The sequence below is a fragment of the Myotis yumanensis genome, unplaced genomic scaffold, assembly GCF_028538775.1.
Source record: "Myotis yumanensis isolate MYYU_CA2020_CCGP unplaced genomic scaffold, mMyoYum1.0.hap1 SCAF_7, whole genome shotgun sequence".
Classification (NCBI taxonomy): Eukaryota; Metazoa; Chordata; class Mammalia; order Chiroptera; family Vespertilionidae; genus Myotis; species Myotis yumanensis.
Window position 1 is genome coordinate 13,129,692 of NW_027223758.1, and position 27,514 is coordinate 13,157,205.

The 27,514-nt window shown below is 42.7% G+C and overlaps 2 protein-coding genes across 3 annotated transcripts in view; one reads left to right on the plus strand and one right to left on the minus strand.

Moving 5' to 3' along the window:
* Positions 1–2,157, minus strand: part of GINS1 (GINS complex subunit 1) — a 28,586-nt gene extending 26,429 nt beyond the window's left edge. The window contains exon 1 of the mRNA XM_070421407.1: positions 1,955–2,157. The gene's annotated coding sequence lies outside the window, so the exon portion shown is untranslated. The remainder of the gene's footprint in view (positions 1–1,954) is intronic.
* A 213-nt stretch (positions 2,158–2,370) lies between these two features.
* ABHD12 (abhydrolase domain containing 12, lysophospholipase) overlaps positions 2,371–27,514 on the plus strand; it is a 63,219-nt gene continuing 38,075 nt past the window's right edge. Inside the window, exon 1 of one of the 2 annotated variants that reach the window (XM_070419798.1) lies at positions 2,371–2,694. In XM_070419798.1, coding sequence (XP_070275899.1) covers positions 2,504–2,694 — 191 coding nt within the window. In that variant the 5' untranslated portion in view covers positions 2,371–2,503. Of the gene's footprint in view, positions 2,700–27,514 lie in introns of both variants that reach the window. The other variant, XM_070419799.1, reaches the window with a different exon arrangement.

The following is a 27,514-nucleotide window of genomic DNA, read 5'->3' on the forward strand; positions in this document are numbered from 1 at the left end:
TGAACAAAGTCCTTGATCTTAGCCTATATTCTAGTGTGGGGAAACAGCAACACACAAATACAAATACATTGATCAATATATTAGTGAAAAGCTTGAAAAAAGAAAAAAAAAAGACGTTAAAAATAAGCCAAGGAAGGTGAGCAGAGTGATGGTGAGAGGGCCTCGGGATTCTGAGTTAGTGTTCAGAGAAGGCACAGACCTGAAGTGGGGAAGGGAGTAAGTAAGCCATTGGGAGGGCAGAAAATTCAGGCAGCAAGAATGTAGGGCAAAGGCCTCCGAGGAGGGTTGTGTGGTGGCTGGCACGCATGCCACCCACACCCCTCCTGGGGGCCCCTGTATCAGCAAGGAGGCAGTGATGCTGGAGCAAGATGAGCAATGGAGAGGCTGTTGGCTAAGAGCAGATCCAGGGCTAGAGGCTCTTTCCTAAACGTTGATTGTATTTTCAGTGAGATGGGGAGCCATTGAAGTGTTTTGAGTGAACAAGTGACAGGACTGAACCTAGGTTTTAAAAAAGACCTTTGTGGCAGCTGGGTTAAGTAGACAGAAACGGGGCAAAGGTGGAGGCAGGAGATCACTTAGGTTATTAAAATCATCCAAGTGAGAGATGATGGCAGCTTGGTCCAGGTGACGGGAAGTGGGTGGATCCTAGGTAGATTTTGAAGGGAGATCTGACAAGTGGTAGACATGCTGTGGCAAAACGGGGGAGGAGTCAAGGATGATCCCAGGGTTTAACCTGAGGAACTGGAAGGAGGGCCTTGTCACCTGAGGTCAGGAAGGTTATGGATGGAGCTGAGGTGAGAGAAGGGTAGAGAGCTCAGCTTTGAGTATAATTTTAGGTGCCTGTAGGATATGGACAAGAGATACAAATGTCGGTGTCACCAATGTGGTATTGAAAGCCTGGATAACACCACTCAGAAAGTAAGTGTGGTCCAAGAGTTGAGGACTCTATGGGCAAGGCCTGGTACCAAGGACACAGTTCCCCTTATGCTCTTATCTCCAGCCCTACCTTCCTAGCTTTTTTTTTCTATTAAAAAGGATTCAATTGAGTATTAAAGTGGAAAAAAATTATTTACTGTTTAGTTGCTGGATTCCCAATCTCCAGTATGTGTTGCTATATCACTTTAAAGAATTCACCATTTAAATTCCAAAAGTATGTTTGGACAAATATGCATGATGGCTGTGATTATTTAGTAATATGATCAATGAAACTGTTTTGCAATTTCTAAGTATCACTACAGGAGCTACTGCATTTCTTCAAGAATTTCTAATTGATCTTAAATGATCAGTTGCCAATAGTTTTCACTTACACAAATGTTGAAATTCCAAAAGTTACTTTGGAATAAGTAAGCAAATCTCTTGGTTGCAGATCGTTTGTAAAATACTACTACCATGTTAAAGGAAGCAAAAGCTATAACACCAAATTTGTGACACTGCTCTCTTATTTTCTTCTCTTTTTAGGATGGGTTGAGTTAGTACTTAGTCTTTCACAAATGGGAATTTACCTTTGAAATAGATTTTCCCCCATCAGCTAATTCCAATTGTCTTAGAAAAATATAAAACCTAATGCAGGTTTACAAAAATAGTTTCAGGCCCAAAGCAAAAATTAAATATCTATACATTTGCTTCCAATTAAAATAAGACTACCTGAAAGCATTTTAAAAAAAATACATTTCTTTATTGATTTCAGAGAGGAAGGAAGGAGAGAGATAGAAACATTAGAAACAGCAATGATGAGTCATTGATCGGCTGCCTCCTGCACGCCCCCTACTGGGGAACGAGCCCGCAACCCAGGCATGTGCCCTTGGCCGGAATCGAACCCGGGACCCTTCAGTCCGCTGGCTGACGCTCTATCCACTGAGCCAAGCCAGGTAGAGCTGAAAGCATTATTTTTTAAAGTAAAGTCCTGGTGGGGGAATGGTTACAAATCATTAGAAAAGAACTGTTACTTTGTTACCTTTTCCTTTTTGTTCTTATAAATCTTTACAAGGGCATTTCCAAGGAAAGATACAGACTGGGTTTCCAGCCTTGGGGGCAAGTCGGGAAGCCTGGGGTGGGAGCGGGGGAGCTAACTTCCTACTGCGGCTCCGGCTTGGTGGGCGCTCCCTTCCCGGCCAGCGTCCTCTCCGCTCGGCCACTGACCGCCGGACGATGCGGGGTTTCGAGCGACGGAGGCCCCACGGGGTACGAGTCAGCCGCTCCGCCGCCCTCAACCAGGATGTACCGTGCGGCTACATCCGCCCTCTTCCAAGATGGCTTCCGGTCGGCGCAGGGGACTCTGGGTGCGCTCGGCGCCGAGCGGGGGAGGAGGCGGGCCGGGGCGGGCCCGGCGGGAGCTGCGCGCTGATTGGCCCCCGCGGCCCGTAGCCGGCTGCGGCGACCAGGAGCTGGAATGTGAGGGGCGGCGGGCTCCCGGCGGCGGCATCTCCTGGAGCGGCGGCGACTGCGGCGAGTGCGGCGCGGACCAGGCCAGCTGCGCTCGGTGGCCGGCCGTGACGGCCGCGGGATGAGGAAGCGGACGGAGCCCGTCGCCTTGGAGCATGAGAGCTGCGTCGCCTTGGGCTCGTCTTCCTCCGGCTTGACCGCCTCGGTGCTGGACGCCGACTGCCGCCTGAAGCGCAACTTGCGTTTGGCGGGCAAGGCGCCGGCTGAGCCGCGCTGCGCCGCCGACGCGGGCATGAAGCGAGCGCTAGGCAGGTGAGGTGAGGTCCCCGCATAAGTTACCGGCCTGCGGGAGCGCCCCACACCGACCTTCCATCCTTCCGGAGGCCGCCTCCGACCTCCCGACGCCCTCCCTCTCCTCTCCGGTCCCTGAACCCCTGCATCCCTTTCCCAGGTCCCTACCCGCAGGAGCGCCCCTGCCAGCGCCCCAGCCCCCGAGTCGTCTTCTGGCCCCCACCCACCCAGGGCTCCAAATCCAGCCCCGCACCCCTACCCTTTCCCCGGTGAGCCCTTAGGGACCCCTTCAGCTACGAGCTGAACTGGACGCGCGTCTCCCGGGGAGATGGAGAGGCTGGGAAATCACGGCTCCGCGCGGGAGAGGAGGAGGATGGGGACGGGTGGGACGCGGCAGGGTGGGCGCCGGATCCGAGAGCTTTGGCTCCGCGCGGATCTCCTCCTCCGCCTCGGGCTCAGCCCAGCGCCCCCCTCACCAGGCTGGCCAGGTGCACGGAAGCCGGCGGGGACCCCGGTTCTCACCGAGCGAATCCTTCTAGGGGGACTGGTGGTCAGGAGCGGCAGTCCCTGCTCGGAGCTGCCGGACCTTTAGGGAGAAGTTCAATGGGCTGCTGTGCCCGAGGGGGAGGACGGATGCCCCGCATTCCCAGCTGTTGGAGGGAAACCTGCCGTGCGCTCTGCAGTTGGCTCCTCGTGCTTGAAATTTGCCCGCTTGGGTGTCTCCTGGGAAAGGCATTTGGTTGGGTTTTGCCTCTTTGTAGAGGAATACGTTGAATGTAAAACTGATTTCAGAATTGAGATAGTGTATTTACCGTGACCAAATTTCTCTTCCCATAAGTTGGTTTCTTAACTATCTGGCTGTTTGTAGAACGTATCGTTCACGGCAGTTTTGAAGTCCTGATGTTTCGTGGTGTTGGAAGAAGTTGGTGTGTTCTCAGGTGCTGTATCAGAGTCATTTCCTCCAGGGCGAACTGGAATGCCCTTAATTGACATTGGCCACTTCGGTGTAAAATATTTATTCAAATAGTCCCTGAAAATATCAGTTGCCTAAAATATGAATTGTTTTAAAATATGAATGTTTGGGTAACTAAAAACAGTAGCTCCTTCAAAATTCAATTTTATTTTTTTTAATCATGAAATTAAACTACGTACTCCTCTGAGTAAGTGCTTCCCGTAGTCCTAGAAGGGCAGGGAACGACAATATTTTTGATTAAAAAATCATGATTAGCTTTAGTGCACTTTTATGAACAGGCTTAGCATAACACTGAGGTAGGTTGGGAAATTCTTTAAAGAAATCAAAGGGTGATGCACAGTAATGTTTGGAGAAACAATGCTGACTTGATACCTTCCTTGAAAGATGTGCTATATTAAAAGGATTTGTATGGGGGACAAAAGAGAGACCTTCAAGTGGTGTTCCTGTCCTCTGGATGAACAAAAGGCTGTTAGGGGAATAGAGAGAAAAGCGGAGGGCAGAAAGGGCAAATGTGTGTGTTATACCATGGCTTCCTTCCCTTGCCTGTAATTCTCCTGGGCATTATCCTGCTTTGTTTCCTCCTGTATCCGGGTCTTTGCTCAATTGTCACCTCCTCAGAGAGGCCTTCTCAGACCGGCACATCCAAAAGAGCGTTCATGCCACCCCAACCCCCTTATTCTGTTTATTTTCTTCTTCATTGCATTTATCCCTTACCTGACCTTGTAATTGCCTGCATACTTGACTTGCTTTGTGGGTTGTCTCCTCCCTCATAAGAATGAGAGCAGGGATATTGTTTTCTCCATTTCTGATCTCCAGTGCCTGGCACACAGTAGGTGGGAGAAAATACTTACTGAATTAATGACTAAGATAAATACCTAGAACTGGAATTGCTGGGCCAAGGTTGTGTGTTAACTTTGAAAGGTGATGCCAAAGTGCCTTCCAAAGAAGTTGTGATCTGTAACTTCCTCCAGCAGTGTCAGCTGCTACCCCAAGTATTGAATAGTACCATGTATTTTTATCTATTCTATTTGATTGAAGAAAACAGCATCTGATTTGTAGCATTAATTTGCATTTCTTAATTGTGCGCTGGCCATTTTTGTGTGCTTTTATAAACTATTATATACCTTTGGGATTATTTACATCTTTTAAGATCCTTCTTTGTTTGGGGTCCTCCTACACATTTCTTTTGCCTCTCTATTGTGTACATGTTCAAATATACAAAAGTAGAGAAGACGATATAATGAGCCTCTATGTATCCATCACTTCATTTCAACAATTTTCCATATTTGTCTTTCTTGGAATTATTTATTCCTCCTCTCCGTTTTTTGCAGGATGGGAGACTAGACTATTTTAAAATAAATTATTTCATCTATTAAAATAAATAAAATTATTTCAACTATAAATATTTCACAGTATGTCTTGAACAAATAAGGACTTTTGAAATAAAATAACCCCAATGCTATTATTTATCAAAATTAACAAATTAACTGTAATTAACTTAATATTATCTAATAGTCTACATACATCTTTACAGTTGTCTCAGAAATGTCTTCTTTAGGTTGATTTGTTTTTAAATCCTGTACATTTCTTAAGTTTATTCCAAGGATCCTCTCTTATATTACATACTGTTATTAGTTGTTATTTAATAATTTTATAATTTGCAATTTACATAATCTTAATTTCTAGTAATTTTTGCAGTTGGTTCTCTTGGATTTTCCAGGTATCTTATCTTGTCAGCTGCAAGCAATAAGAATTTTGTCTCTTGCTTTTAATTTATATGTCTCTTGTTTCTTTTTTAATTATTATTACATTGTATTTCCAGAACAAGGTTAAATAATAGGGATGATATTGGGTACCCTTGTCTTGTTCCTGATTTTAATGAGCATGTTTTTAGTGTTTTTGCCACACTAGTTATTTTACTAAGGGGTGTGTTGTTGCTGTTTTGTTTTTAATAAAAAATGGTTGTTGAGATTTATCAAAGGCTGTTTTAGCATCTATGAACTAATCATATAGATTTTCTCCTTTCATTTCAGTTGTAGTAATAGACTATATTACTGAATCATCATTATTGAATCATCAGTGATAACTCTGTTATTGTGTAGTCAGCTACATTCTATTTATTTTACTTGGTAGTTTAACACTATTATTTGTGAGACTAGTCTGTAATTTTCTTTTTAATGCCATTTTTATCAAGTTTTTCTAGTATTTTCTATTAAAAGCCTTCTCTTTCTTTTCATTAGCCAGTTTAAATACTTTTAAAATTATCTGTTTCTTTAATTTTGGTAGAATTCCCCTATAAAACTACCGATTTTTTAAAATATAAGCAACTTGAATAACTATTACAGTTTCTTACATTTGTTATTTCTTTCTGGGTTCGTTTTGGTGATTTATATGCTCATAGGAAATCATTAGTTATGTCCAGATTTTCCTCTGTACCTGGGGCTGTTTCCCTAGTCTTGTTCCCCATTTTGTATAGCTCCCTCCTCTTTCCCCCTCCCCCCTTGATCTAGGCTACATGTCAATGTAAGAAACATTAAACTTATGAAGAATTTTTGTGAGTTTATTTGAGACAAACTGTCGACAATCGCTGGGAAGCAAAATCTCAACAGACTGAGACAATGCTTCAGAGCAGCGGTCGCCAACTGGTGGTCCATGGACCACTGGTGGTCTGTGAGGTCCGAAAGGTTGGCGACCGCTGCTCCAGAGAATGGCAGTTTTGCACCTTGTTTTATACATTACCATCAAAAGAGGAGATGTAAGTGAGTTACATGAAATCCATTGGTGATAGATTAGGGAGATGGAAGAAAGCAAAGTGGGAAAACCTCTTGGATTGCATGAAAAGTAAAATGATAGACACATACAGCTTTTACATAGGTGGGTACAGGATAGTTAGCAGTCAACAACATGATAATAACAATGAGAGGCTCTGTGGCCTTCACGCTGGTGCATTGGCTGTGCCCTGAGGGGTCTGGAAAAAGGGGAGTTACCCTGACATTTCAAAGGAATGTTATCATAGATGCAAAAGACAATAAACTGGCTTAGTTAAGGTAAAGATTGACTGACTTTTGCCAGGGAATATTCTAGCCTAGGACATGACTACCTGCCATAAATTGCTTTCAGTTAAAAAGTTTTAATTTCAGACCATCCTTTGTGTTTACTTTAGGTCTCAGAGTTTACAAGGCCTTCTCTGAGCTTGTCAGGTTAGCATGGCACCTTTTTGTCCATACAGGCACTGTTACACCTACTACATACCCATGCACCTGTCATCGGATAAATCAGTGAGCCAGATTTCCCAGGCACAAGTGGGCATGAGGTTCTTGGGGTACTGCTGAAGTAAGCATTTTCAGGAGCCCCCATGGGAGAATGAGATGTGGTAGAAGGCTTTATTTGCATGGAGTTACATTCCTTGGGTTGTAAAGTCCCATGTCCCTTAAACCAGTCCTGAAAGTGATGCAGCTGGGGTTCCAGTACAGCCAAAAGCAATGCTAGTGTCCATCCAGAGTGTCTGTTCCAAGTTGCAGCTGGGGTCCGGACAGTATTAGACTAATTAAAGTCCATTAGTTCATTGTGTGGGCACAGGGGAGCGCAGCCCCTGCAAAAGGAGAGCCAGGAGCCTGGCCTGCAAGCGCCAAGAGAAGGGACTTCCTTTTTTAGAAGTTTAAATATTCAGGTTTTTCACTCTTTCAGTGGCCACACCTATTCTGGCCATTTTACCTGTTCCCAGGTGTGATTGACAAAACAGCCACCTTCCACATCACTCAGACCTTCCTGGATGTGTGTCCAAACTGCCTTTGTCCAGTCCCCCATTGATCAGCAGGGAATAGACTGGGAGAATGTTAATTTACAGCTTTCTAGCAAAGCTGTGTAAATGCCATGCCTATATTATCTAGTCTTCCCTTTACTCCTTTCCTGTTAAATAACAACCAGATTATTAACAATGGTATCACACATATCAAACATATATTATTTATTAATTCTGGGAGACCAGGATGATGCTGAGGGCTGCAGAGAAGTGCTGAGAACTTGTTTTGTTGAAGGAGGCAGCAGCTACTGTATTCTCTCCTGTTGTTGCCTGGCAGGAATGTGGGACCAGGGTGGCCAGATCTTCCAGTCTCTCCAGTAGACTAACTGGTTGTGGTTGTGTGTGTGAGATCTCTGACTTTTAATTTAGTTTTTTTTTTCCTTTTTAATCCTCATCCAAGGAGTGAGGATTTTTCCCATTGGTTTTTGTTAGAGAGAGTGGTAGGGGAGAGAGATGAGAGAGGGAGAGATGAGAGAGAGAGGGAGAGAGAGAGAGAGAGAGGGAGAGGGGGAGAGAGAGAGAGAGAGAGAGAGAGAGAAACAGTGAGAGAGAGGCATGTCGATTGCCTTCTGCAATCTGCAACCAAGGTATGTGCTCTTGACCAGGAAGCGAACCCATTACCCTTCGGTGAGCAGGCAAACACTCTAACCACTGAACACACTGGGCAGGGTGATCGCTAACTTTTTAAACATTGGCAACTAATTCAGATGAAAACAACTTTGGGGAGGTCAACATATACCTAGCTTTGTTTTGTTTTTAAATTTATGGATTAAATTAAATTTAAATTTACTAAAATTAAATTTCTGGTTATTCTTAAAGGTAAATGTTTATCTAACTCAACCCTGCATTCCACGGGTGGAGAAACTAGATAATAATTTTGCTTTGCAATCTGGTATGAGGAAGAACTTGCCAAATGAGAGATTTTGTGGGCCTTTCATGTTCTTTTCAGTAACCCTAGAGTTCTTGGAAATATGCATTAAAGGCATAAGTGATCTAAATTGGACCCTATGAAGGCAATAATGAGATGTATAGGTCTGTGTGTTTCAGTCAGCTAGGCTTTATCCTTCAATTTCCAGCCCTCAGGCCAGATCTGCAGGATGACCGAGATCTTTGGGCTGCATGGGAGGTGGCATAGCTGTCAACGTAGGAAACATTCAAACTTGTGAAGAATATTTGTGAGTTTATTTGAGCCAAACTGTCCATGATTGCTGGGAGGCAAGTCTCAATGGATTGAGATAATGCTCCAGAGAATAGCAGTTTTGCACCTTATTTTATACATTACAATCAAAAGAGGAGACTTAAGTGGGTTACATGAAATCCATTGGTGATTAGGGTGGTGGGAGATAGCAAAGTGGGGAAACCTCTGGGATTGGAGGAAAAGTAAAATGATAGACACATCTTTTACATAGGTCAGTACAGGATAGTTTTATCATGTCAACAATTAACAAGATAAAATAATGAGAGGATTTATAGTTTCCACCTAGATGTGTTGGTTGTACCCTGAGGGGTCTGGATAAAGGGGAGTTACCCTGACGTTTCAAAGGAATGTTATTAGAGATGCAAAAGACAATAAGACAGGCTTAGTTAAGGTAAATATTGACCTTTGTCAGGGAAGACTCTAGCCTAGGACATGAGTACCCACCATAAACTGCTTTTAGTTTAAAAGGTTTTAATTTCAGACCATCTTTGGTGGTTATTTTAGGTCTCTGACTACACAAGGCCACTAAGCAGGCCTTCCCTGAGCTTGTCAGGTTTTCTGTAGTATGTGGCCCCTTTTCATCCACATAGTGATGAGGAACCCTTGCACGTAAACACAGAAGAACTGAGGTATCATCTTGTTTCCTCTTTGACCCAAAGGAAGGGACTTCATCTAGAACTGCTAATGGCTTCACCATAACCTAGAAAGGTGGGTGACTGAGGTTAACATTAGCCTTCCTGGGAGTTAATATTAAGCCCATCTTCTAAGCCTCTCTTTATCCATCAAGAAGATGAGAATGTGTTCTGAGTTAGCCTTTATAGTTCAGGTTTGTTTTTTTCCCCATCCCCTTTCTCCTCTTACTCCCCCAGAGTATAGTTTGTGCCGGGACTGTGACAAGCAAGGGGGAAGACTTTGTTATGAAGCCTCAGCAGGGACCCCTGGTTGGGTCCATCTCTTCCCATTTGTGGTTTATCTTATCAAGGCCAGATTCCAGGACTCTGGAACTTGGTTCTTTGTTTGCATTTGGGGGAACTCTGTGTCCTTGTATGTGTGCTTGCTTCCCAGTTCTTTTCAGCTAGTGTGTACTCCCTTCTCAAGGGAGTGTCTGTCTTCTGCAGTAACTTTGAGCAGACACTGCTCAAATGTGGGACATATTTTGGGGTAGATTAAAAGCTCCTGAAGACACTTTGATGGAGATAGCCTTAGAAAGAGGTATAGAAGATGGGTCATTTTCTCAGGGATGTTGACAGTGACAAAAACGGGATGCTGTTCCAGACTCAGGGTCTTCCTCCCATTAGAGCACTTTTCTTTCAAAAATGATGTCTGTAGAACAATTTCTGTAATAGGATCTTGAAAACTGACAGATTAAGTAAACACTCTTTACCCAGAGATGGTGCCTACAGAACTGGGGTGTCAGTGGATTTATGCTCTGCCAGAGAATTCTTTCAGCATGGAGAGTGGGTAAGTCGTTTGTTTTATCCTGAACTGAAATCTGGACTGGCATTGAGAAAAGGGGATGCTGACACAAGGAAGAACAATATCTAGGAAGCCTTGATGAAAATGTCCAGTTAGCAGAAAGACTCATTATTTAGGCTTGGTGCCCATTGTGGTATCATTTGCTATTGTAGAGGAAAGCTTGCAGAGATAACTGAGCCCCAAGTGAGTGTTTTCAGGTTCTGTGGCTTGGGGTGAGTTGCCTAACTTTCTGAGTTTGTTACTTCCTCTGTGATGTGGGGATAAAAATATCTTCCCTGTAGGATTAGGGTAAGGCTCTGATGTTTCGAAGTTGAGAAAGCTCCGTTAACTAAGTCAAATAGCATTTACCCCTCCCCTCCTTTTTAGCCCCCAAACTGTTATAGTATGTCTTAGCCAGTTTTCATGCCTATACTTTAGTTGTCTTCATGATTAATTAACATATGTGTTGGTATTAGAACAATTTTAAACAATACTGTTTGGTTATTCAACACTTTTTTTCACCTGTTTATTTAGCAGAGTTTGAGTACCTGTTACACACAGTAACTCTTCTAAGTGCTGAGGCTGTAGCAGTGGGTGCAGGTCCTGTCTTCTGGACTTTACAGGGGGAGACAGATACCGCATCAGGTGCTCAGAGCTTGGAAGAGAAAAGTAAAGCCAGTAAGGAGCAGCTACTGTATGTGCACAATTTGGGTGGTAGAAGGCCTTTCTGATAAAGGGACATTTGAAAGGAATGCCACTGGCTGCTTTAGAGCAGAGAAATGTCATTACCATGTCACCCTGACTACTGTGATGAGGACAGACTGGAGAGACCGCGGGAACAGAGGGACCAGTTAGGAGTCATCCAGGCAACAGATGATGGGGGTTTAGGCTTGGGGTAGCTATGGAAATGACAAGTGTTGCGTTCTAGATGTGCTTTGAAGTAGGTGTCAACAGGATTTGCTGTTGATCAATTAATATGAAAGAGCAACGAGTGTCAGAGAGGATTCACCAGTTCTCTCCTGAGCAACAGGAAGAGTGGAGCTTCCATATGCTGAAATGGGGTGATTATGGGAAGAGTAGGTGCTTTGGGGTGTAATGAGTTTTGTTTGGGCATAGTGAGTGCTTATTAAATGTTCAAGTGGAATAGCTAGGAGGAGTTGGAGTTCAGGGAGAGTTAGAGCAACATATGACTGTTAGCGTATAGATGGTGTTCAGAGTTATGATGGGGATCATAGGCTTGGCCTGGGCCCTGCATGGTTAGGGGCTCGGACAAAAGGAGGCTCAAGCCAAGGAGACCTGGAGGGGAGGGAGTTGGAAGGAGAGCTAGGAGGAAGGGGTCGAGGCAGCCACTTGAAGGCCTCTTGCAGAGGAAAGCAAGATCTGCCACTGGATTTGATGACATGGAGATGAGTGGTTAACGAGTGTGGCCAATTGGAGTGGTGGGAGTAAGAGCCTGATGGAGTAGCTCAAGGGAGAGGTAGAAGTGTAGCTTTTTCAAGGAGTTTTGCCATAAAAGGGAACAGAAATGAGGGGGAAGCTGAAGTGGGAGGAGGTTTCTGACCAGTGTTGCTAGAGGCCTTGGTATGCTCATGGGGACAACCCAGTAGGAGAAAGACTGGCTCTGCAGACACTGTGGGCGTGGTGTCTCTGGGACCCAGTGCCCCAAGGCCAACTGGAGGGTCCCCAGATAAGAAGGCAGGCTAAGGATGCTGTGAAGGTTCAGGGATTTCTTTGGGAACCATTGGAAGTTCTCTTCTGGTTACTTGTGTTTTCTCTGAAATAAGAACAAGGTCACCTGCTGAAGGGAAAGAAGGTCTTTCCTTTTCAGTTCTCTGTCTGGACCCAGTCTTAGTTCTCTCTTCTTGATATGATCAGACATTTCCTACCATATTTCCTAAATTCTCATTAATATGAACAATCAAATTGCTTGCTAAGGACTCTTCTTTCTGACATGTAATGTTTCAAAAATGGATGACAAAAATGTCTCCCCTAGGAAGTCGTTTCATCCATGACTTGCGGTGTGTCTGAGAAGCCATGCATGTTTTGCACAGTGCTGCCCAGTTCTGGGGCCACTGAGCAGGAAGACAGCATTCCACGAGGTCCCTGTGGGGAAGGGAGGTCCCTACACAATCCCAGTGAGGAAGGGGTTAGAGCTGGGTTTGAGGAGGAAGTGGGAAAAAGATCAACATGAACTAAGATCAAGATAGAGTGATTATGTGGGACCTCGGTAGAATTCTTACCTCAGGTTTTGCTGTTACACAAATAGCTAAATTTCTAAATAGAATTTATCTTGAGATAGTACTTGTGGACTTTGTCTTAATCAGGTGATCTATTTACTAGGTATGAAAACGTCTTGAGAAGGTAAAAAGAGGACCGAGTAGATGGCTGTCAGTATAAGGAGTTTCAGAAGATTAATACTTCCATTTTGCAAAGATGAAGGCAGAGAAAGGGTATCAGTGAAGGAATACTACAAGTGCAGCTCAGGAATGCTAGGATTTAGGGTTTATTCTTGAAGCTTGAAAGAAGTGAGCCTGAGCTTTAAGGTAAAGAAAGGAAGTTCAGATAGTTTTCAGTTCTTACCAGATTTGTGGGCTCTCCACATAAGATTTAGCTATATTGCCTGGCTGGCATGGCTCAGTGGTTGAACGTGGAAGTCACAGTTCGAGTCCCAGTTAGGGCACATGCCCGGGTTGCGGGCTTGATCTACAGTGTGGGCTGTGCAGGAGGCAGCCAATCAATGATTTTCTCATCATTGACATTTCTATCTCTCCCTCTCCTTTCCTTTCTGCAAACAATTAAAAAAAGATTTAGATATATTGACTGAATTATTCATAATGGGAAGGGGAAAATGTTCAAAGTCGAAGCAGGTCATTTTGATGCTGTAGTTCAGGGCCTTAAAAGAGATATATAGCTTTTAACCTTCATCTGTTTTCTTCTAATATTGTGTACACCAGAGACTCCCTATTCTTTTCATCCTGATTTGTGCCATCCTGGTCCTGGCATAACATGTTGTTTGTACCTGAAAGTGGCCATGTCACTGCTGGGTGTTTATCAAGCAGTTATCATGTCAACAGAAGCCATGCTTTGCATTAGGTCTGTAAAGATGAAAGAAGACAGTACCTTGGCCCTGGCCTGGTAGCTCATTTTTTCTCATTACAAAAATAAAAAGATTTCAGTTGGTTAGCACATCATCCCAATACATCAAAGTTTGATCCCCGGTCAGGGCATATACAAGAATCAGTCAGTGAGTTCATGGATAGGTGGAACAACAGGTTGATGTTTCTTCCTCTCTTCTTTTTCTTCTCTCTTTAAGATTAATGAATTAAAAAAAATTTTTTAAAAGAAGACGACAGTACCTATCCCCAGGGAGTTTGTTGTCTATCCATCTTTCTGCATAGCAGCCATCAGCTCTTAATTTCCAAATATTTTTTAAAATTGATTTTAGAGAGAGAGGCAGGGAGAGGAAGAGAGAGAGAGAGAGAGAGAGAGAGAGAGAGAGAGAGAGAGAGACATTGATTGTCTGCTCCCTGCACATCCCCAACAGGGGACCAAGCCTGCAACCTGGGCATGTGCCCCAACTGGGAATCGAACTGGCGACCTCTTGGTTCATGGGTCGACGCTCAACCACTGAGCCACATCAGCCGGGCAATGCTTAACTATTTTAATGATGTCTGTAGTAGAGAAAAAATTCAGGAATGGCTGGAGATGGTTAGTCTGATCTCACATTCAGCCTTTGTTACTCTGACTTTTTTTGTGTGCTGATTTTTCTTCAGAGTATCTCATATTTTAGGCTCTCACTTCATCCCTGGAGTATCAGGGAATCTGTAGATAAGAAAAACTCTCATATTTTGGGAACACAGAACACTTTGACAAGGAATGTCATGGCAGAACCTATAGGAAGGAAAATAAGAAAACTGCTATTCTAGGATATTTGATATTTGTCTTAGGGTTCCAGAAGGAAGGAGCTGTTACACTAGTGGTGTAGACTGGCTGGGAGCCTGCCAGTCAGCCACAGGGCCTCAAGGGAAAGCTCCAGGGAAATTTTGCAGGAATCTCCAGGTGTGAGGCCTTCCTGGGGGATGGTAGTTGCCTTGGTCAAGGTGGCCCCTGAGGCACCCTCTGTGGCTCCATTTGCTTCTCTTCTATTTTATCTTTTTTCTCATTACAAAAGTAAAAAGATTTCTTAATAAAACTTTAAAACTGAGAAGATAACTGAGAAAATGAAAAATCCCTGGATAATTACTGTTTACGTTATGCCATATAGCAAGGATATTGCTTGCCTGTTTGTACTTTCATTCATTTAATAAATACTGTGGGCCTACTGTGTGCTAGAGGATGTGAATAAAACATTGCACAAGAGTCAGACAGGTCCCACCCTTATGGAGCTTACATTCTCATGAAGGAGAGAGACAGCAAAAAGCTAGCAGGTAAATATTCAGTAAAATTTCAAGGAGTGATAAAATACTATGAAGAAAACTAAGCAATGCAGTGTTAAAACAAGACTATAGGCCCCAAATGGCCTGGTGTTACCAAACCAAGAGTTTGGGTTCTCCCAGCAATGGAATCATAACCAGTCAATGAGGATACCTATCGCTAGCACTAGTTAGGCCATCTGCCTGACATACCCCTCCCTTCCCCTAAAGGAAAGTGACCTTGCAACAACCAACCAGCCTTTTTGCCTAGTACAACTTCCTTGTCCTTGCTCCCTTCTGCCTGTAAAATCTCATTTTATACAGCTTCTCTGAGTTCCTTTCTGTTAGCTAGATTGGATGCTTTCTGATTCATGAATTGCTGAATAAAGCCAGTAAGATCTTCAAAATACACTCAGCTGAATTTTGATTTTTTAACAGTAGGTAATATAGTTGTGTGTAAAGCACCTGAAAATGAGCTGTGCTTTGGTGGTAAAACATTATTGTTTCGTTTATCTCTGCCAGGGGAGTAAGGCCTTTTCACAGTAGGATACCTACCAGTTACTCAGTTATGCAAACATTCCATGATTTTTTTGTTGTTTCTTTCCTCTGGGAACAGAGACATTTATAGGCTGCTCTTGTATATTTTATTAAGGGCTTAAAGTTTTCAATTTTGTTGAGTGAAGTTGCTCCCGATATTGACTGGTCAAATAAAATGTTGAACTTTGTCTATCAGTTTCCACCTATAACTTGAGAAGAACTTAATCCAAATTTTAGTCGGGGAATGAATCTTGACTTTACTCTTTTGTTCCTTCTGAAAGAATATAATGGAATATATGTGATATAATAGGACATATATTATAGAATGTAAGTATATTATCATATAATACATTACGGGATATATCTATTAACATAATGAAATAAAACATACTCTTTCTTAATAACATTACTGGTTACAGTTATGGAGGAATTGATGAAAACCAGAGATAGACACATTTTATTTATTTTTTTAAATTTAGTTTTACTTATTTCAGAGAGGAAGGGAGAGGGAGAGAGAGATAGAAACATCAATGATGAGAGAGAATCATTGATCGGCTGCCTCCTGCACATCCCCTACTGGGGATCAAGCCCACAACCCTGGCATGTGCCTTTGGCCGGAATCGAACCTGGGACCCTTCAGTCCACAGGCCGACGCTCTATCCACTGAGCCAAACCAGCTAGGGTGAGATAGACACATTTTAAAAGAAATACAGAACTTCCACTTGCAGCCAAGATGGAGTAACAGGGCCTGAATTTACCTTCAAGTAATCACAACAGCAACAACAAAAGACAGACAAAATGCATGACACAAAAGTTTAACACTGGGCACCAATAATGAGAGACAGTAATCTCGTGACAAACAAATAAGGTGACTCCTGAGATGACTCCAGCTTACTGCCGGGAGAGAGTTTCTCTGCTGCAGCCCAGAAACGGAGAAACTGATGTGGTGCCTGGTGCAGTCTCTGAGTTGTGAGTAAGGGGCTGAGAGTCTGGGGAGACCTATGTGCCTATGGTTTATAGGAGAGAGGACCAATGAGGAGAAAGGGGCACAGAGACATTTGCAGAGGAGCCATCTTGGGTATTCAGTAGAGCAGTGCTCAGCACATGCGGGTAAGAACTATCTGAGGCTGGGGCAAGAACTTCAAAGAAGGTTTAGATAGAATAGTTCCATTTCTCTATAGCAAGAACGTAATTCCCAGGAAATTTAGTAGATCGCTTAGGAACATTGTGCTTCAGTAATGGGCACTAGACTGATTAATGCTCTGTACCATCCTATCAAATCTGGACCCACCTAACAAGACGCAGAAGAATCAGACTGTTACCAAGTAACTTAACTACATCCTGAAACAAGATTACAGGCATATGAAAATATCCAGTACCCAACAAAGTAAAATTCAGCAAGGTTTGACATCCAGTTTAAGATTTATTAGTTTGTTTGGGCTGTTATAACAAAGTAACACTGACTGAGTGGATGAAACAAGAGAAATAAATGTTTTCACAATTTTGGAGGCTAGAAGTCTGAGATGAAGGAGGCAGCATTGGTTTCTTCTATGGCTGCTGGCCTTGGCTTATAGATGACCATCTTCTCCCTGTATCTTTAAATGGTTTTCCCCTCTATCATGTCTTTGTCGAGAATCTTATCAGATTACATCCCATTCTAATGATCACATTTTAACTTATTTACCTTTTTACTTATTTACTAGAGGCTTGGTGCATGAAATTCGTGCCCGGGTAGGGTCCCTAGGCCTGGTGGTGATCAGGGCTGATCAGGTTCCCCGCCTCCTCCTTCCCTCACTCCCTCAGCATCTTGCTGCCACTGGTTGCCCGCCATGTTCTGTGCCGCCCCCTGGTGGTCAGTGCACATCATAGCGAGCGAGTGAACTCCCGAGGGGACACTTTGCATATTAGCCTTTTATATATAGAGAGTGGGAGAGGGAGCCACACAGAGAGAGAAACATTGATGTGAGAGAGACATATTGATTGGTTGCCTCCTGCATGCCCCCCAACCAGAGCCAGAGATAGAGCTTGCCACCAAGGTATGTTGACTAAACATACCTTGACTGAAATCGAACCTGTGACCCTTCAGTCTGCAGGCCAATGCTCTATCCACTGAGCCAAACTGGCCAGGGTTTATTTACCTTTTTAAAGACTCCACATACAGCCACATTCCAAAGTACTGCTGGGTTAGGACTTCAGCATATGAATTTGGGGGAGGAGGGAGACACAATTCTGTTCGTAACACCAAAGAGATATTCTGCAAAGAGATAAAAGAATATGATCTATAATGTGGAGAATAATCAATCAATGGAAACCAACCCAGAACTGACACAGATGTCAAAGTTAGCAAAGAAGGACATTAAAATAATTATTTGAACTGTATTTCTTTTTTTAAAATATTTTATTGATTTTTCACAGAGAGGAAGGGAGAGGGATAGAGAGTTAGAAACATCAATGAGAGAGAAACATCAATCAGCTGCCTCCTGCACACCCCACACTGGGGATGTGCCCGCAACCAAAGTACATGCCCTTGACCGGAATCGAACCTGGGACCCTTCAGTCCACAGGCCGACGCTCTATCCACTGAGCCAAACTGGTCAGGGCTGAACTGTATTTCATCTGTTAAAAAAGTTCAGTAGAGTCATGGAAGATAGGAAAATTACCCAAATAAAATTTCTAAAGATGAAAACTGTGTGATATGAAAGATACACTGAAGGACATGGTAGATTAGACATTGGAAAACAAGATTCGGCTACCCAACATGAAATAGAATAGAAAATTTTCAGAAGCAGCACTGGGCTGTAGCACAACTCTAGGCTGCCTAATACTAGTATATGGGTAGTTCAAGTCCCTAAAGAAGCAGGGGAAAGAAAATAATGGCCAGAAACTTTTCAAACTTGATGAAAACTGTAAACTCACTGAGAAGTTCAGTGAATCACCCCCACCAAAAAACATGAAGAAAACTACACCAATGCACATCATAATCAGCTTGTTCAAACCCAGTGATAAAGAGAAAAATCTTAAACAGCAGCCAGAGGGAAAAAGGCATGTCCTGTACAGAGGGACAGAGATGTATGCAACAGCAGATTTCTTGTCAGGAAAAAACAAAAAAACAGGCAGTGGAGCAACATCTTTTTTGTTGTTAATCCTCACCCGAGGATATTTTTCCTATTGCTTTTCAGAGAGTGGAGAGGAGGGAGGAAGAGGGAGACAGAGGAGAGAGAGAGAAACATCAGTATGAGAGAGTCACATTGATTGGTTGCCTCCTGCAAGGGATCGAACCTGTAATCAAGGTCCACGTCCTTGACTGGGAATCAAACCCACGACTCTTTGGTGCTCAGGCCAACTCTCTAACCACTGAGCAGGGCTGGAACAACATATTTATTTTATATTTTATATTGGTTTCAGAGGGGAAGGGAGAGGGAGAGAGAGATAGAAACATCAATGATGAGAGAGAATCATTAATCGGCTGCCTCCTGCACACTCCCACTGGGGATTAAGCCCGCAACTCGAGCATGTGCCCTTGACTGGATTTGAACCCAGGACCCTTCAGTCTGCAGACCGACACTCTACCCACTGAGCCAAACTAGCTAGGGCTGGAACAACATCTTTAAAGCACTGGGAAGGATAGGGTTGGGAGGGGGAACGGGACAAAAAACCATTGTGCACCTAGAATTCTTTACCAGGTGAAAATATCTTTGAAAAACAAAGACATATGAAAGCTGAGAGAATTTATCATTACCTGCAGATCCACACTGTAAGAAATGTTAAAGGATGTCTTCAGGCAGAAGAAAAATTATACCAAATGGAAATCAGTCTACACAAGTGAATGAAGAACATTGGAAATGACTGCATAAGAAAATATATAAGCTCTTTTTATTAATACTTTAATTTCTTTAAATGAAAATATTTTATCCAAAAATAACAATGCTTTTGAGAGGTTTATAATATATAAAATTAAAATTTCTCATTACAAATGCATTTAGCCCAGGAGGGAATAAATGGCAGTATACTTTTGTAAGGTACTTAATATTATATGTGCAATAATATAATTTCACTTGGTCAATATGATTAAAATGTATAGTGTAAACATTAAACAACTAAAGTAACAGAAAAAAGAGTTAATAGCAGCCTAACAAAATAAAATGGAATAAGAAATGCTTTATTAATTCAAAGAATAATTTAAAAATAAATAAAAAATAGAAATGCAAGGAAATAGACATATACACAATTATAGGCATATGTAAATATCCAGCACTCACGAAGTAAAATTCATAAGGTTTGACATCCAGTTTAAGATTTATTAGTTTGTTTGGGCTGTTATAACAAAGTAACACAGACTGAATGGCTGAAACAAGAGAAATTAATGTTTTCACAATTTTGGAGGCTAGAAATTTCAATAACTGATAGAAGTAGGAGGCAGAAAAATCAGTGAGGACTTGATCAGCACCATCTGCCAACTTAACCTTGATTGACAGTTCCCCCCAAAACAGAAGATACACATTCTCCTCAAGTGCATACAGAATATTTACCAGATAGACTATATTTATATTCTAAGCCATAAAACAAATCTCAATAACTTAAAATAATTTAAGTCATGCAAAGTCTGTTCTCTTGCCATAAGGAATTAAATTACAAGTCAATAATAAAACATTTCCCAAAGCATATGAGAACTGAATAACACACTTCTGAATAAGCCATGGGTCAAGGAAGAAATCAAAGAGGAAATCAGATAGTGGTTCGAACTTAATGAAAATAAAGATGTGTATGCCCTACTATAGCATCGTTAGGGAAATTATAGCACTAAATGCCTATAGTGGGAAGGTAGAAAGGTCTTCAGTCAGTGACTTCAGCTTCATCTTAAGAAACTAGAAAAAAAGAGCAAATTAAACCCAAAGTAAGCAGGAAAAAAAGCATATAGTAAAAATCAAATCAGAAGTCAAAATAGAAAATGGTAATAGTATAATAGGCAAAAACTGGAGACAACCCAAATGTACCACTCTCATGTGGAATATTGATAGTGGGGGAGGTTGTGCATGTGTCGGGGGCAGAGTTAATGATAAGTCTCTGTACCTAATGCTCAGTTTTGCTGTGAAACTAAAACTGCTCTAAAAAATAACGTTTTTTAAAAAGATGAACTATTGATACTGGCAACAATGAATGAGGAAATGAATCGCAAAATAATTCTGACTAAGAGAAGCCAGACAAAAGAAATTCCATTTATAAAAACTGGCAAATTCAGTCTAATCTGTAGTGACAGAAAGTAGATCTGTGGTTGCCTGGGGTGGGGAATGGGGACCAGAGAGGGGCAAGAGGGAGGAATTAAAATGGGCAAAGGGAGCTTTTGAAATGATGGATAATGTCCACTGTCTTGAGGGTTTCACAAATGTTTACATATCGATGTCTACATAACTTGATGCTTTCATAAATGTTAAAACTTACAAATTATACACTTTAAATATGTGCAGTTTATGTCAATTATACCAGAATTAAGCTGTTTAAGATATAGAGCTTTTACATGAACATTTTGGAAAAAAATATATTCCCCAACTTTTATTCTCCAATTTTTCCCCCTCAATTTCTGGCAATATTTTATTCATTCATTCCCAGTGAAAACTTGGTGGAATGGTAAGAATGGGCCAGACTTAGAGGCCCAGGACTTGACCTCATCCCCAGCTGAGGCATTACCTTGAGCAACTTACTTAATAGCTATGAGTTTAGCTTCCTTATCTGTATAAAGGGGTGTGTTATCTCTTCTGCCTACTCCACAGAATTGTACTAAGATTTGTCAGCATTATTCAACTATAAAGTGGTATATCAGGTTTCCCCTCCCCCCAATTTACTCACCTCATCTGCTTTTTCTGTTAATTTAAAAGAAGTTAGTAGGAGACACCTATTTTACACGTTAACTTGTTTTCCCAGTTTTTATACTTTTTTTGGAGAGAGATTATTAAGTTGTGTATATTGTTAATATATGTTAAGTCCTTGTGTTTTTGTTTTGTATTGCCACAGGTTTCAGAACTTTCTCAGGTACTTTTTTTGCTATGAAAATAGCATTGAAGAGCAGGTAGTTTCTAGTTCTAGTTGTTAAAGAGTGCTTAGTTATTTTAGAGATTCATAATGTCTCAAACAATTCTAGAGCTGCACAAAAGAATGTTTATTTATTGAACTAAATGAAAAAGGACCTATAATTTCCCAAATGAGATAACCTTTTAAAAATATTTTTATTGTGGTAAAATATACATAACAAAATTTACCACTTTAATCTTTTTAATCCTCACCCATTGATATGTTTATTGATTTTAGGGAGAGAGAGAGCAAGATATGTCAGTGCGAGAGAGAAACATTGATCTGTTGTCTCCTGTACATGCCCTGACTAGGAATCACACCCGCCATCTGTACATGCCCTGACTGGGGATCAAACTCACCATCTAGGTACATGCCCTGACTGGGGATCAAACTCACCATCTAGGTACATGCCCTGACTGGGGATCAAACTCACCATCTAGGTACATGCCCTGACTGGGGATCAAACTCACTATCTAGGTATATGCCCTAACCAGGAGTCTAACCTGGTGGTAGATTGGTGTACGGGGCGAAGCTCCAACCAACTGAGCCACCTGGCCAGGGCACCATTTTAATACTTTTTAAGTGTACAATTTAGTGGCATAAGCATATTCACAAGTTGTGCAGTCATTGCAACTACCCATCTTTAGAACTTTTTCATCTTTCCAAACTAAAATTCTTTACTTATTAAACACTAACTCCCTACCCCCACTTCCAGCTGCTGATAATCACTGTTACACTTTCTGTCTCTATGAATTTAAATACTCTAGGTAGCTATATAAGTGGAATCATAGAGTATTTGAAATAAGTATGGCTTATTTCACTTAGCATGTCTTCAAGGTTCATCCAAATTGTAGAATATTTCAGAATTTCCTTCCCTTTTCAAGACTGAATATGTATATACCACAATTTGTCTCTTTATTGAGATGGACTTATTAGGGGTAAAGAAAATAAAAGTCACTTTTCATAATTGTACTACTGATAAAATAGAAAAGCAGTGTATGGTATTGCTTTTCTTCAGTGTGTACCTTCTTACCATTTGTGCACTTAACTCTTACTCATCGAAAACCCAGGACCTGTGCTGTCCTGGATCAGGAAGAACAAAACCTCATATAAGATGCTAAAAAGGCCGAAACCGGTTTGGCTCAGTGGATTGAGCATCGGCCTGCGGACTGAAAGGTCCCAGGTTCGATTCCGGTGAAGGGCATGTACCTGGGTTGCGGGCACATCCCCAGTAGGAGATGTGCAAGAGGCAGCTGATCGATGTTTCTCTCTCATCGATGTTTCTGACTCTCTATCTCTCTCCCTTCCTCTCTGTAAAAAATTAATAAAAATATATTAAAAAAAAAAAAAAGATGCTAAAAAGATGTCATTACCCCAGACCCCTTTGAGGGATGATGCCAGAAGTTTATCTTCTAGCTTGTAATCAGTACTATTCATATGAAAGGGGGAGTACAGGACTGGGAGCCCTAAGTTGGATCTGGGGGCTTCCAGAGCCTGCTTTGTTCTGAAGCCAGGTCCTTCTTGGGAATCCATAGTGGATAGAAAATAGGACCTAAAGAAGAAGTGAGGAGAGAGGAAGAAAGACTACAGTGTTATTCCAGAGGAGTGAGAGTGCCAAATACTGGCACTTTTGGACTAAATTTTTATTATCTAGAAGGGAAATAAAATATAAGGACAGTGTAGAGAATCCCTCATAAAAACAAATTTATATGTTTGAATTATGAAACATTGTTTAGTGTTAAAATGTTCTCATTAGATTAGCTTGTGTTTGAAATCGTTACTTGGTAAAATAAAAACTTGGCAACAGTATGTCAGTCCCCATTTGGTGGAAAATTTAGTCCATGAAATACAAAAATGTAGGGACCAGTTCTTTTGAGGGGGAAGGGAGGAGAGTAGGAGTAGGCTGGGAGGAACCACCTCTGGAGACAGATGACTAGGTTAAAGATGAAACAGTCAAGATGATTGCTAAGTATTTTATAACGGAGTACTTGGCTTTTAAAAGTCAGACATTTCTATGCATTTGAGCCTGCTGCTGACTCAGGATGTAATGGATTTATGGGAGCTGGTCACAGTGAAATGTGATACAGGCTGCCACTTAGGTGCATTGGCATGGTACAGGTTTACCGCACTTAAATGCCTGTATCACCCAAGGGGACCTTTGTGTGGGAGCCAAGGCTACCACTCTAGCTCTCAGTCCCTGAAGAATAGGAAGTCTATATTTGCTGTGCTTTTAAAGCAATAGTCTCCTATTTGGCCCAGTATCTCTTGTATCCTAGACTCCTCAGTCTTTCAAAAATAGCTTCTGGCAAGTTGGTGTTTGCTAATGATGGGAGGGAAGCAAAGCAAAGGAGGGTAGTAGAGGCAATAAATCAAAAAGAAATGAAGAGAAGGAAAAGGGAAGAGTCAGTAGAAAACACAGGAAGAATTAAGAATAACGTTGAATACTCTATACAGATACCATTCTCTTAATCACTTTATATGTATTATTAAATGCTTCCAACTACCTCATGGGTTAGGCACTGTTATCCTCATTTCACAGATAAGGAAACCAAGCCACAGATAGGTCACACAGCCATCCAAGACAGAGCTGGGCAGGGTTCAAGGTCTGTGCTGTAACTACTGTACTTTTCCAACTCTGTTAGGACTGTCTCTCTTACACATCCTGTCTGTTAAAAGAGGGAAATACTAGGTTAAAAATGTTGGTCAAGTGTCACTTGAGGGAAATCAGTGAGTTAACCAGGATGTCACATTCCTTCTCTGACCGCTGTATTGAACACAGTGTAATGCTGAGGGCGGCTTCTGAGATCACAAGCCTGCCACAGAGCCTTCCTTTGGGGTTGGTGGCCGACTCTGGGCCCGCCTTGTTGGCTGGTACCTTCCACCTTGTCAGAGCGTTGGAGTGGCTCTCTAGGTCTACACACCTGCTGCAGATGCCTTGGGGAAGCTTCACGTGAAGCCAGTCTTGTTCCCCTCTGGCTTTCTGATGTTGTCATTGTGAATCATGGGGACCTCAAGTCATCAACAGGAGGGACCAGGCACATTGAAGGGTATACATGTCCAGGTCTACTGTAATCAATTTAAGTAGGGATTTCTGCAATGCCGGTATGCGTTGGTTTAAAAAAAATTACCCAGCAGCTTAGGCTTCCCAGATAGGAAAATTAAAGCGGGGAGGGCAGGTTCACTTACATCTAAAAATAGTCCTTTGTAAAAAATTTACTTGGGCTTCTTTTAAAGAGTAAGTTTTTCCAGTGTGAAGTTGTGAAATGTCCCATTTTATCCATTTTGTAAGCGCTGTGCATGCACATATAGCTGTTTCACCCTGTGAGCGTATCATTACAGCTCACCGAATTTCTAGTTCAGGATCTTGCCCAATTTAAATGAGACATGGTCTCATGATTTGAAGGAAGTGACATGTAACTCTCTAGATAGAAGCATTTCATAGCAGGTTTGTGGTTCTCTTTACCTTCTTTCCTAAAGCCATTTATGGAGATGGCAAAATCACAAAGTGATGGCGCTTCTTGACAGGTTCCTGAGTGAATAGGATTAGGAGAATCCCCTGCTAACCTGTGCTGAACACATAGCCAGATCAAGAAATAAAGTATACCACTGGATTTGATGGGGATTTGTTACTGTAGCATGGTGTAGCCTGTTTATGCTAATACAACCTTCAATTTTTGAAATCTTTTTGTTATATAAAAGAAATATATGTAGCATTTTTTAGTATGCTGAAACATTTGTGTTGAATTCTCTGCCCCACACTTCCCCCATCACCGACGTGAAGTTCTTTCTCCTGGAAGACTGTAAGTCCTTCCTCCCCCAGCATGTCACTACATAGACATGCGTTCTTTGTTCTTAACAACTGCATGTCATCCATCCATTGTGTGGATGCACTCCCTATTAGAGGAATAGCAAAGTAGTGTGCTATCTACACTAATAAAAGAGAAACATGGTAATTGGCGTACGAACGCTACCCTTCCCATTGGCTAATCAGCGTATCCTTATGCAAATTAACTGTCAGCCAAGATGGCGGCCGGCAGCCATGCACTGAAGTGAGCAGGGAGGTTTGCTTCCTCTAGGGACTCCTCACTTGCCGGACTCTCAACGGCAACTCTAAGCAACTATTACTATGTTGCAAATAAGAAGCTAAACAAAACTGGCTTTCAGTCAGCCCCGGACCGCAACATTGTGTCCATGTTTTCAGCAGCGAGGCCTCAGAGCTAAAGCTGGCCCAGAATAAAAAAAAAAAAAGAAAAGAAAACAAGGAGCGGTTGGGAGCTTTTAGTCAACTGCCAGCAGGAAAACAGCCCTCAGCCCCTCAGCCAGCCTGGCCAGGCACCCCAGTGGGGACGCCCACCCTGATCCAGGACACCCTTCAGGGCAAACCAGCCGGCCCCCACACGTGCACCAGGCCTCTATCCTATATAGTAAAAGGGTAATATGCCTCCCGGCACCGGGATCAGCGGAGCAGCGAGGCTCCCGGCACCGGGATCAGTGTGACAGGGGGCAGCGCCCAAACCCCCTGATCAGCCCTGCTCTGTGCCTGATAGGGGGGGAGCTCCCCAATCCCCCGATTGCCCTGCGGCTCTGTGTGTGACAGGGTGCAGCGCACCAACCCCCTGATCGGGCCTGCTGTGTGGGTGACAGGGTAGAACCATAACCTCTCCATCGGCCCTGCCCTGAGTGTGACAGTGGCGGCACCCCAACCCCCTGATCGGCCCTGCTCTGTGGGTGATAGAGGGTGGCGCCCCAACCCCCCTCCACAGGCCTTGCTCTGTGTGTGACAGGGTAGAGCCATAACCTCCCCATTGGCCCTGCCCTGAGTGTGACAGGGTGCAGCGCCCCAACCCCCTGATCCACCCTGCTCTGTGTGTGACAGGGGGCGGTGCCCCAACTCCCCTGATGGACCCTGCTCTGTTAGTGACAGGGGGCAGCGCCCCAACCCCCTGATCGGCCCTGCTCTGTGAGTGACAGGGAGCAGCGCCCCAACCCCCTGATTGGCCCTGCTCTGTGCGTGACGGGGGTGACACCGCAACCTCCCTATCGACCCTGCCTTGAGTGTAACAGTGGGCGGTGCCCCAACCCCCCAATCAGTCTACCCTGAGCGTGACTGAGGGTGGCATTGCAACCTCCCAATCCGCCCTGCTCTGTGCATGACGGGGCGGCGCCCCAACTCCCCAATCGGCCCTGCTCTGAGCCTGACCAGGGGCTGCATCTAGGGATTGGGCCTGCCCTCTGCCACCCTGGAGCAGACCTAAGCCAGCAGGTCGTTATCTCCCGAGGGGTCCCAGACTGGGAGAGGGCACAGGCCGGGCTGGGGGACCGCCCCCCCCAGTGCACAAATTTTTGTGCACCGGGCCTCTAGTGTATATATAGAAGCACAAAGTAGTGTGCTTCTATATATACAAACAACAATTGGTTGTGGGATATAATGGAAGAGAAGACCCCAGAAAATAACAAAAAAATAATGCTTATAAGGGTACTTAGAAAGAAATATTCAAATTCTGTGAGAGTAAAACGAAAACATTACCAAAAGGCACAAAAATAGACTTGAACAAATATAAGGAAACCGTACTTGAATAGGAAGGCTCACCATCAGAAACTGCCTTATCTCCCTAAGTTAGATTATTCATTTAACAAGATTCCAGACACAAATGCCCAACTTTTTCTCTTGGGTTCTAATAAGCTGATTCTGAAGTTCAATGAAAATGTGGCATACAGGTATCCCAGGAGCTCTCTGGAGAAAGAAGAGTGGTGAATAGAGGGGTTCATACTTCATTGCTCACTTCAGGCAGTTTGGCACTAACTTTGAGTAACAAGTCAATGAGACAGTAGGAAAAAAAAAAGTACTAGAAGAAACATGAGTGAAATTCTTTATAGTCTTGTGATGGAAGAGGCCTTTCTAACAAGAACTTCTAAATTATATTTATTTATTTTTTATTTATTTTTTGTTTTTATCTTTCTAAATTATATTAAAAGGGTGTTTTTTTTGGTAATCCTCACCTGAGGATGTTTTTCATTTCATAAATATGAAAACCGTTTGCATGACATAACTAATGACAAAAGAAAAAAATTGCAATTCATAGGTAAGGAGCTACTTTCTGTATTCGATAAAGAACTTTTAGGAATTGAAAGGATAAAGAGGCTGGCTGGCATGGCTCAGTGGTTGAACGTCAACCTATGAACCAGGAGGTCACAGTTCGATTCCTGGTCAAGGCATATGCCTGGGTTGCAGGCTTGATCCCCATTGTGGAGCATCCAGGAGACAGCTGATCAGTGATTCTCTTTCATCATTGATGTTTCTTTCTCTCTCTCCCTCTCCTTCCTCTCTGAAATCAATAAAAATAAATATTTAAAAAAAGAAAGGAAAGAGAACAAAACTCAATGAGAAATGTGCAAAG